The sequence below is a fragment of the Loxodonta africana genome, chromosome 6 (genome assembly GCF_030014295.1).
Source record: "Loxodonta africana isolate mLoxAfr1 chromosome 6, mLoxAfr1.hap2, whole genome shotgun sequence".
Taxonomy (NCBI): domain Eukaryota; kingdom Metazoa; phylum Chordata; class Mammalia; order Proboscidea; family Elephantidae; genus Loxodonta; species Loxodonta africana.
In genome coordinates, this window is record NC_087347.1 from 70,715,989 (window position 1) to 70,727,245 (window position 11,257).

At 54.1% G+C, this 11,257-nt stretch overlaps 2 protein-coding genes across 2 annotated transcripts; both read right to left on the minus strand.

Annotated features, from left to right (window-relative positions):
- Nucleotides 1–1,186: 1,186 nt before the first annotated feature.
- Nucleotides 1,187–3,465, minus strand: HOXD12 (homeobox D12). The gene is made up of 2 exons (XM_003406207.3): nt 2,889–3,465; nt 1,187–2,743 (listed from the first exon to the last, which is right to left on the minus strand). The coding sequence occupies exons 1-2, from the start codon at nt 3,463–3,465 to the stop codon at nt 2,505–2,507; spliced, it is 816 nt and encodes a 271-aa protein (XP_003406255.1). The 3' UTR covers nt 1,187–2,504.
- Nucleotides 3,466–7,296: 3,831 nt separating this feature from the next.
- Nucleotides 7,297–10,304, minus strand: HOXD13 (homeobox D13). The gene is made up of 2 exons (XM_003406208.4): nt 9,530–10,304; nt 7,297–8,741 (listed from the first exon to the last, which is right to left on the minus strand). The coding sequence occupies exons 1-2, from the start codon at nt 10,302–10,304 to the stop codon at nt 8,491–8,493; spliced, it is 1,026 nt and encodes a 341-aa protein (XP_003406256.1). The 3' UTR covers nt 7,297–8,490.
- Between the last annotated feature and the right edge of the window lie 953 nt (nt 10,305–11,257).

The following is an 11,257-nucleotide window of genomic DNA, read 5'->3' on the forward strand; positions in this document are numbered from 1 at the left end:
TGGGAGACCTGGTTCCGGGTGCCACCTCCTCCTTGGGCCCAGCCAAGCGGGGAAATATTTCTGCCAATCCGGCCTCTGCAGCCTATTGCTTCTTTTTTCTATTGTGTGTGTGTATGTATATATACGCATTTTTTAAAGGAACGATTAAAATACATTAAAAAAATATGCATCAAATTCTCTTAAGGGGATTTGAAACGTGGAACACTTGGTATTAGAGATTTAGCAGTTTTGCTAATTCTCCATCTTGATAAAAACTAGTCATTCTCTGGCTTCCTTCTACTAGTGAGCTAGGGGCTACAAGAGGACAGTGAGTGTCAAAGAGGTGCTGTCTTTCCGACCTGAGCCAGAGGCTCCTGTGGTGCAGAGGCCACAATTCCCAAGGAAGCGGCCTGGTGGGCTCCCCACTGACTGCCAGTATCGAGGATTTCCACAGGGCACAGCTGTTCTGGAGAAGTCTGACCAAAATTTGGCAAGGAGAGATGTTTTCTATCGAAATCTGAGGAATTTCAAATTGTAGCATTCTCCTCAGAAAACGATGTTTGAAAATTTAGACAAAGTGCAGAAGTCCTGGCCTGCAGCAAGCCGTGGTTCCTCAGAGGGTATGAGGCCCGTGGCTCCCCCTCCTTGGATGTTTCATACATATTTTGTTCACATGCTTTTATACACGATTTCCTGATTTCCTCAGAAGCCATTTTCTCATTTAAGGAACAGTCAACACCCGCCATGAAACACCAATCAGGAATGAAAAACGAATTTGGGGGCCTGAAAAACATTAAGAGGGAACCTGAAGCTGTTTGAATAATCGACATTAGCTCCCTCACAGCTTAGCTGGACACTGGGTATTTATTTCTGATTAAAACATATCTATCTGTTTGATATATACAAGCTATTGTTTTTGATAAAATCAAAACAAAACAAGACATGCATGACAACTACTAGATAGCAGAGAAATGCAGCTGGCCTGAACAGTCAACTGAGTTCAATGGGGCTGAGGCTCAGGGCTCCATGTGAGGTGCTCACTCCTGGTTGAAGCCCTGGGCCTCCATGGAAAAGAAGCCATTAGACTTTGGGAAGGAATCCTGAATCCTCAGGCTGTTGCGCATCTCACTGGGAGTTGGGGGCGCTACTTTGCAGAAAGGGAGGGAGAAGAGACAGGGATGGTGGCAGAAGCATGAGGGCCCTTCAGTTCACTGAGGTTCAGGCTGAACACCCCAGCACATCCAGGACAGCTCCTGCTGGGTGGCCAGGAGCCCATCTCCAAAGGGTGAGCCTGACAGGGCCCAGGACCTTGCAGGCTCTGCTGAGGCAGGCCAGACATGGTCTCTGATAGGGACGGTGGCTTGGCCTTTGATGGAGTTGGCTGGTGGCACAGAAAGTGAGGAGAATGGAACGCCTGGTCCTCTCTGCTTGTAAAGAGCAATAAGGAGGGGCTGTGACTCTGAGGGGCCTCCTCTCCGCTCCCTGACTGGTGAAGCTTTCCCTTCTCGCTTCCTGTGGTGGTGCATTAGGGTAATTCAAGAAAGAAACACACATCAATACCTTTTCCCCACCTCACAGGAAAGCCATATTTACAATCAGAGCAGAGCACACCCCCCCATCCCTCCTCCATATCTTTCCCTCCTCCTTGTACAATCCAGCCTCAAAGCCAACTGGCAGCCCCCCTTTCCAGGGCTGAGAGCTGCTAGCTGTGGGTCCAGTTACAGGGTGCAGGAGCCCAGCCTAGGTAAATGTGGGGAGGTGGGAGAAGCAGGGGAGTTTTGCCAGAGCTTTCTGGAAATTGCCCCAGCCTCCCCATCCCATCCCAGGGAGGAAGTCTCCAGTCCACTCCACCTAGTTGGAGGGGCCAGTCCAGCCTGCATTCTGAGGTATCTCCAAGTTTGTCAGACCACCTCTCCCCTCTCTTCCCCTTTCCTCCAGAAGTCTGAAGGTCTAGGGAGGCTTTTGTCCTCTCAAACCAGTCAGGGCAGATGAGAGGGGGGAGGCGGCACCCTTTCCTTCCGCCACTGGAGATTCTGGCTATGCTTGGGCTCCAGAGAGACCGAATCCAACTGCAGCACTTTCCACTCGTTCTGGAAGCCTTTCTAAATTCACCCCTACTTGGAGCTCTCCCTAGGCGCCTGCTAAATGCAGAAAGGGCTGAGAGAGGGAGTAAGATAGACTAACCGGGTGGAAGAGAAAAATCCAAGTACGAATAAACAACGGTCAAAACGCCCCAGCCAAGAACCAGAACAGGTGATCACAGGCTCCCACGTGGAAGCCTCAAGGCCAAGGTTGCGCTGTGACTTCTGAACGCCCCTCAACCAACTCTCAGAAAGAGGGAAAAGAGCGGATACCCGAATGGCCTGGTCTCAAAATCTCCTGATGGTTTCCGGCCTAGAGACTGAGCAGGAGGGTGCGGAATCATCAGAGAGAGGGACAAAGGCAAAGCCCCAGCCCCGCTTCTCCCCACGTTAGGCCTCGGACCCAAATGTCAGGCCTAGCCCTTCCTCTGGCCTTCAGCGCGGCTAGTAGAGAGCCAGTGCCTGCTCGCGCAGCACCACGCGCTTCTTCTTCATGCGCCGATTCTGGAACCAGATCTTGACCTGCTGGTCACTGAGGTTCAGCCTGTTGGACAACTCCTTGCGCTTCTGCCGGTTGATGAATTCGTTGAGTAGGAATTCGTTCTCCAGCTCGGCAATCTGCTGCTTTGTGTAGGGTTTCCGCTTCTTGCGGGCCCTTCCTGGGGCCGACCCCCACGTTAGGCCTGCAACACAGCCCCAGCCCTCGTCAGCCCGGCCCCTATCCCAGTTGCCTGCCCGCCCCCAGCAGCCCCCCACACCCATGCTGTCCCCTGCACCCCATCTCCCTTCCCGGCCCAGACTGGCCCAGGTAACACGGCCACCGTTTACCGTCGGGCAGCGAAGGTCTCAGGCAAGAGGCGACGCCGGCCGCCTGCACTGTCATGTTCAAGTTGAGCTGGCCCTTGGCGTCGTCCTTGAAACTGGCGGAGGCGCAGGGGGCCACATCGAGCAAGGCCGCGGAGCCAGCCGCCTCGCGCCCCACACCAGCATAATCGTACTTGGCCGCTTTGAGGGCAGCGGCCCCGGAAGCCAGGCTAGACTCGGGGGCGAAGAGCGGCCGCCCACGGCCGCGTTCCTCTGGCCCAGTGGCCGCGTCGGGGGCATAGAACTTGGCCTGCTCTTCGGGTCGGTCCTTGGCGCCCGGGGGCTGCAGGCCAAGGGGGCCGGAACCAGCCAAGTAAGGCTGCGAGAAGCCACCGAAGGCGGTGGCGCCGGCGGGCTGCGCGGGGGCGCAAGAGGCTGGCGCAGCAGCCCAGGGCAGCCCGCCGCGCGGGTAGGAGATGGGGGGAAGCGCGGCCAACTGGCCGCCATTCGGCCGCAGGTTGGAGAAGTAAAAGGAGTCGGGCGACTGCAGATTCAGAAGCGAGCCCACATAGCCCGCTCTGTAGAGACTGCGCTCACACATCTCCAACAAAGGGCTTCGGCTGCACTCGCAGCAGTATTTAGTTACAACCGGGAATAAGAGGACTGGCTCAGACGATTGGACAAAACTTTGCCTGCAGGTTCTTCAAAGCCGGTCATTTCAGCACCGCCTACATCCCCCTACCCGTTTTTTCCCCCCCTTCAGGGTATTATGATAACACCCGCAATGTTCGATGGCGAGCGGGGAGGCTGCCAAGCAGAGTCGAGACGTGTTGAACTGCGGTTAAGACTTCCAGGCCTGGCTTCAGGAGCTGGGGGCATCCGGCAGAGGACGCCTTTGCCCTGCTGTCCCTTGGGACCCTTCCCGGTCTTGATTGGCTTTGCACTCCTGTTTCCCGTCGGCTACCTGGGCCCGGCTGGTTTCTCCTGGCTTTAAATTGCGGCTGAGGCCTTTTTCCAGTAACTCGGCGCCTCTCGACTTGTCCGGCGGGTCCCCAGCCCTATCCTGAGCCTTTCCTAGCTCTATCCCCACCCTCGCTAGAAGTTCTCCGGAGGGACTTCTGCTCTGGGGATCTGACAACGAAAATCCGCCGCCTGGGCCTTCAATCCCAGGCTGCAGATCCAGCCGGAGAGGCTTGCTGAAGGCGGAGAAAGGCATTACAATCTCTGCCCAAGCTTTGTGCCCAGGAAGGAGGCTTCACACCACTCCTGGTGCATCCCAATGGCCAGGGCCTCTGCTCCTAGGAAGTCAACATTCAGGTCCATGGAAAATGCCAGCCCAAGGGCCGGGCATCTCGATTTGCCAGGCGTGAACAAAGGCACATTTCTTATATCTTCGAAAGTCACCTTAATGACTACACCCTGTAAATCGTAACTCCAAGGTGTCCATCCACCCCGTGCCGGGCAGAGCAGGAAGCGCTCCGTCCACTGGGTGTGGAAAGGCAGAAGAGCCAGAGCCACCGGCTGGAGAACAGGGGGGCCACCGAGGCAGCCAGCTAGTAGCGCTCCTTGGTTGGGTGCCTCCAGAGGCATGGGTCGCTGGTGGATTCGCTGGTCCTGAGAACAGAGAGGCGGGTTGAGGCAGCGCTCTCTCCGAGGTAACCATGGGGAAGAGTGTGCGCAGCCTCCGCCGCAGGCGGTCCTGTGTGGTCTGGCCAGAGGGCTAGGGGTTCTCCCCTCCCGTCCCAAAACCTCCAGCGACCCTGTGATGGGCGCCTGCCCCAGCCTGCAGCCCGCCCTGCGGCCTCCGAGCCAAGCTGGAATTGGTTAGAGCCTCCAGCTCCCGCACAGAGACCACACAGGCGCCGCCGGAGGGCAAGGCTGACCACCGCGCTGCGACTTTATTGTGTGAGTTATGGCGACCAATTGGGCGGCTCTGGGGAACGCAATCGACCTCTTCCTCCCGCTCTAGGGCGGAGGGGGGGGCGGGGAAATGGGGTGGGCAAGGCCAGGACTCCTCAGGGCTCTACTCATTTCCTTAGGAGCTCAGGCTTAGCTGCACATGCTCCCAGTCCTTTCAGGAGGGGTGTAGGCACAAGCTGCAACCCCAGTTCCCAGGAACTTAGGGGGCCCAGGTGTGAGGCCCTGATGCCCCTTATTTGGGGGAACTCTCCCTGTTCTCAAGGTACTCAGCCTCCCCAGGCCCCAAAGTTCCAGCTCCAGGGATTCATCCCTACCCTGCTGCAGTCTCGGATCTTCCCAGCTCAGGGCACAATTCCCCAGCATTTCTAAGTCCAGGCGAGTCTCCTCGGGGCCCTTGTGCAGCCTCACAGCCGCGGTTTGCCCCTCGGGACTGAAGTCAGAAAGGAATTAAGTGAGAAACAGAACAGCTATACTCCCTTCATTGCTCCTTGGCCCCAAACAGAGCCCAGCCACCCCAGTTTATCTCCTGGGTTTATGACTTTCGAGGCCCGCCAGCTAAGGATGGATGCACGGAGCGGGGAGAGGGGGACCTGGAGGCGGGGGGGGGGCGGGGGGGCGGGGGGAGGGGGGAAGGGGGAGCTTAGGAGACCGGGCTTGTGAGAGAGAGAATAAGAAAGAGCATTTGGATTCGAAGCTGAAAGGCTTGCTTCGCCAATGCCACCGATCGCCCAGGAGATGGCGAGCGCGCTCCACGCCTGGCGAGGCGCCGCTGCACGGTCAAGATCAACAGTGAAGGACGGTGCGGCCAGCCTGAGGTCGCCAGCCCCCGGCGGTCATGGCCTGCTGCTAGAAGCAGCAAAGCGCCTCAGAAAGCCAGAGATCATGGCGGCAAAGCTGACTCAGAGTGAGCCAGCGGACTGCTCGGTGCGGAGAAGGGTCGCGGCAGCCCCATTGTCTAGCTGCGCGTCTAGCCTCTAACGCCACCTTCGATTCTTGCATCACGCGTAATGCTCGGGCCTCGGTCCTCCACCGGCGGCGCTCGAAACCTGCCGGGTTTCTGAGATGCTCTTCCTGCGGCCTCTGGATCTCCACCCGAAGGCGAGGCCCAGCTTCCTCGTCCCCCTGGCTCCCCGTGGGCCTCCCTTCCAGCGTCCAGGCCACCTACTCCCTCCTCACTTCCCTCTTCTTCCGCCGCAACTCGGAATATAAAAGAAACGCTTATAAACAGTTAAGTCTTCAGCTGTTACTGATTTGGCCGTCAATTCAAATTCCACGGGACAGCGTTTGAGCGTAGTTTTAATCTCCAACAAACCTCCCATTTCTCTAAAGCGGAGGGAATCTGACGTGCAAACTACAGATGAAAGTAAACCCCCAAGGCAATCCCCCACCCACGATTGGGAAACCGGAGACAATGTACCTGGGAAATGGAGTGCGACCCTGGGGTCTGGGATTTACAAAAAAGAAGGGGGTGGGGAGTGGAGGAAGCCAAGGGGAAGAAGGGAAAACAGACCCGTTTCAGATGAAAATACATTTTGTAGGAAGAACAGCGAAAATGTTAGTAACCCTTCCCAAACCAGACGTTCGAGCGGGGACCATATGGCCCCTTTTTCGGGTGTTATTTCTTTCCCGGAGAGAGAATAGCGGTCACTTTCTTTCTTTCTTTTTTTTTTTTAATTAAAACGAAGTTGGCTGCCCGCAGTCGCTCTGACATGAAAGAAATCAAGCTGAGCCAGACAAAACGAAAGTAGCTCCCTGGCCTTGGGTCTCTGCGCTTTCTCTCACAGTCATAAGGAAGTCCTTCTGCCAGAGGAGTTTACATATTTTGTGAGATTTTAAAAATTTGTATTTAACTTACATATCGCAAAGTTAAACCAGTCGCAAAGTTAGCCACCACTAAATTGATTGCCCTGGGCGCTAACAAAGACGGGTCACTCCGCTCCTCAGCGGCCATTTCCCTGAGTGGCACAGGCCTCAAAGAGCGAGTTCGCAGTACCTAAAACTTGCGTGTAGAGGTTTAGGGTGTACATACTTTTGGTTTCAATTGTCAATTATTTTGTGCAGGCTGCCCAGAGAATGTATTATTGGATAAGTCTGAAATGGTTATTTTTCGATTGCCAAATATGTGTGTGTTTTCCTAATTTCAGGACTTCCCTAGCTCAGACATTCATAACGGCCTTTCTAGGTCGAAAACTTCCAAGAGAGCCAAGTTTTACTATACTTTGGCACACAACACTGTTGATGTAAAAATAAACAAAGCTATTTGAATAAATTGATAATATTAAAGAGAAGTAAAATTTTATTGGAGGTTTTTTTTTGAAGTGGTCTGGTAAAAATTATATCACTTCAGACACTGCAAACTATATCTGCATTTAAAGACATTTCTACTTATGTTAAAGCCGCAAGGAAAGGGGACAGAGTGGTGGAAGTCGGAGCATGGAGGTTTCAGATACCAGACTCCTGTTGAGCTTCATTCATTTACAGAGAACATAATAGTATACCACAGAGCAAGGTTCTATAATAAATAAGAATAGAAAAAAAGAAAACAACTGTATAAAGACTTAGAGGAAACAAGAAAGTTCTGTTTATTTGCATTTCCCTAGGAGTAAAAAGAGATTTTTAAATGCCTGAAGCTCTGCCCATGTATTCCAGCTCACAGACATTGCATCTACAAAAATAAACTCTCAGTTGTATAAATATGCAGCACTTTAAAAGTCATTGTTTATTGTCACTTTCAGAAACATCTTATTTTCTTCTTGGACCTCCAATTTTTTCACTTTTGTTAGATGCTTTGAAGCTCCACAAGAGGCCCAAGTTCTTAATCAGTTTCTGGATAAATGTTCCCACCCATGGCCACGTTGCTGCAGCCTCTTCCCCGGGACTGAATTCCCACAGACCCACGGCCAAGGAGAGGGGGTCCATTTATACCGTTCATGGGTCATTCTGCCAATCGCAGCTATTTAAATATCTGCATCTAGAGCTGGAAAAATGAAGGCACTCATGAGGACACATCTTCTTATTTTCTAAGTAATGATTATACAAAGCAAAATCTGCAAAGTGTATTAAAACCATACAACTAAAACAGCAAGTGAAAGACCTAAAGTCGGAAGGATTGTCTTCATTCCAATATTGATACAAACCCTATTTAATAAGGTAGCTGCTTTTAAAGACATCACAGTACCTTCAGCTTCTGTTTTTAGACTTCCCCCGGTGACCCCAGAACACTGCCTGCCCAGGGCTGTTTCCACTTGCCTCAGGGAGACTGCTGTGAGCTAATGATTCAATTACCCAATTACAGGATATGAATACTTCAAATCACTCTGCCCTAATGGATTATGAAGATAATCAGTGCTGGAAAGACATATAAAGTGATTTTAAAAAATAAAACCCTAAAATTCAAAGGGCACTTCTGAAATTCATTTGTGGGGATTATTAAAAAATATGTCAAGTCCTTTATACTGGCCTGGAGGGAGAAACAGAACATTAAAAATGTCATAAAAATAAACCTAGACAAGAACACAACCAATAATAAGCAAGTAAGAAACAGAACTACAGATTGGGCAGCAAAAGATTCTAGAGCCAGATATGGGAAAGAGAGGAAAACGATTCACAAAATTTGCCATCACAGGCAGGGGATTGGGAATTAAATACATATTCAAGTCTTTCAAAAGGTCTTTTGACGTTTAAACTGTGGCCAACCTGGCCCACATCAGGAGACAGTGTCTTTGAGTTTGGAGACGATTTTCTTGTCCTTCACTCTTCGGTTCTGAAACCAAATGGTCACTTGTCTCTCGGATAGATTCGTGGCAGCTGAGATTCGCCGCCGCTTGTCCTTGTTAATGAACTTGTTAATGGCATACTCATTCTCCAGTTCTTTGAGCTGCAGTTTGGTGTAGGGCACCCTCTTTTTCCTCCCCCGGCGGTAGACACACATGTCCGGCTGATTTAGAGCCACATCCCCTGGCATAAATAACAGCATGCGAAAAATTAGACTGGGATATCTGGAGCACCCGGCTGGGGTCTGTGTGTGTGCATTTTGGGGTGGGAGTGCCATGAATAAAGAAAGCCAGGCTGTTTACACTTTATTATTATTTACACAGACATTATTTACACGTTAATAGGGAAAGATTATTTGCACTTCAAAGTGAAGGCAAATTTGATGGATCATCATGGGTCCTCAAACCGGCATCTTAACAAGCCTGCATGATTTTATGGTGTGGTTGCTGGGGATGCTCATATGAACAGTTTCTGCAAACTCAGGTCACACACACAAACATACACAGATCAAAAACAAAAACAAAGTAAACAAAAAAATCCAGGTCTTTTGCTCAAGCTTTGATTTCCTGTGTCCCGGCAGTTTGGAGCTTGTGGGATCTAAGATTTTGAGGCACCCTGGGGCAGTTGTGTACTAGAGAAGTGGGGCCCCAACTTTGTGACACATCTTAGGAAAGAGACCCCTTTGGGGAGGAGGAAGGAGGGGCCAGAGCAAAGAACATGCAAAGACCCTCAACTTCAGGAGAAAAACAGGCATGTGGACACTCACACAAGAGGGAAAAGGGTGTGAGAGAGATGAAATCCGAGAAGGAATTTACAGTTTTCACACGAACTGGACAAACTCTATTCCACTGGGCTAAGGGCCTGGTCAACCTTGCAGGACAGGCTCCCACTCCCAAGTAAGGGCCAAACTCCTAGTCCTTTCTCCCTCTCTCCTTCCCTCGTGGTCTCCTTTTTTTCTCCATCGCCCCTACCTGGAAAGGATGATTTCCAAAAGTGAGAGCCCTGCGGCTGGTCCTTGGCGCAGTACACCTGGCTGTTCCACCCGTTGGCCAGCGTCCAGGACTGGTAGCCCTCCATGGAGATGTATGCCTCGTGCCGAGGCTCCCCGGAGCCGAAGGTGGACACCATATCGATGTAGCCGGGCACATGCTGGTAGGGACTCGTGTAGCCCTGGTAGAAGGACATCTCCTTGGCGCGCGTGGGCACCTCGTTGGCCGATACGCTGCTGCTGGCCAGGCCGGACACGTCCATGTACTTCTCCACCGGGAAGCCTCCCAGGGAGGCGTGCGGCGATGACTTGAGAGCATTCTGCTGTAAGCCCACGCCGTGCGACATGCGGCAGCTATAGTAGCCGTTGCCGAAATGGTAGCCGTAGCCAAGCGCTGGGGCGCCCGGGGGCGCTGCAGCGGCAGCAGCGGCCGCGGGCGCCGGACACTCTTTGGTGGGGGGTGCATCGGGGCGCGCCGAGGCCACGGCTGTAGACGACGACGATGAGGCGGAGCCCGTGCGCTCAGAGGCCCCGGGGTATGCAAAGCCCGAGGCTGCGGCCGCTGCTGCTGCTGCTGCCGCTGCTGCCGCCGCCGCCGCACGCCCAGAATGCGCTCCAGCGAAAACCGGCGCCGAGAGAAAACTGCGGCACTGGCCGGGCGCCGCCGCCACCGAGGAGGAGGAGGACGCGGGGGCGGCCCCGGCCGCCCCTCCGTCCGCCCGAAGCCCGTCCATGTCCCAACTCTCGGCGCGGCTCATGGCCCGGCCTGGCCCGGCCCCGGCCCTGGCCCCGGCCCCGCGCAGGACACCATAGCGCGGCGCGCCTCCTCCCTCCTCTCCTTTCTCTCCTGTTCGCTCGCTCCCGCCCTCTTCCTCTCGCCCTCTCTCCCTCTGCGAGCCTCCCGCCTCCCTCCCGCCCGCCCTCCAACAGGTTAGCTCATCGCGGGACGTTTATAAAAACGAAGTGTAGGTTGGGAGGGGGCCTGGGCCAGTCGGGGGGCCGCCTCCCGCCCCAAGGGCGCCCGCCGGGGGCCGCGCCATTGGCTGTGCAGGGCCACGTGGGGGTGGGGGGGGGCGCGGGGGAGCCTGGCTCCCAGCTCTGGCCCTGCTGGACCCACCCACCCCCGGTCCCCACCCCTCCCCAGCCCCTTGAGCGGCCCACCTCCCCTTCCCGCCCTCCAGGGACCCAGGCGTTTGCGCCGCAGCCACCCCCACGAGCTGATTGCGCGGTGGCCCATCCCCGGCCGTGTCTGCGACTGAAGAGAGCGCCGAGGCCTGCGCCTTGCCTCGCCTGTGGCTGCTTTTTAACACCTCTCCTCGGCTCTCCAAGCTGCACAACTAAACGAAGCCGAAGGACAGAGATGGTCAGAGTGTGAAAAGAGACCAATTTTTACCCTGTTGCTTAATCCCTTGGACCTTGGATCTCTAGGCCCCAAATCCAAGGGAGCTAATTTTCCCTACTTTGCGCCTTGCTACTGGGCAAAGGCATTTTAGGCATGTTATCCCAGAGGATCCTAAGAATCAAGCGCAGTTGGGACAGACCTTCCCTATACACACACACCGTGCTCCCGGAAAATGCCCACGAAGCGCCCTTGGGGACGGCGGAACAGACTTACAAGTAAAGCAAGCCGACGAAAGACCCGGCCTTTGGCACAGGGATCCTTGACCATCTGCTCCAGCGAGAAAAGTCCAGGAATGCCTGGTCCACGCCA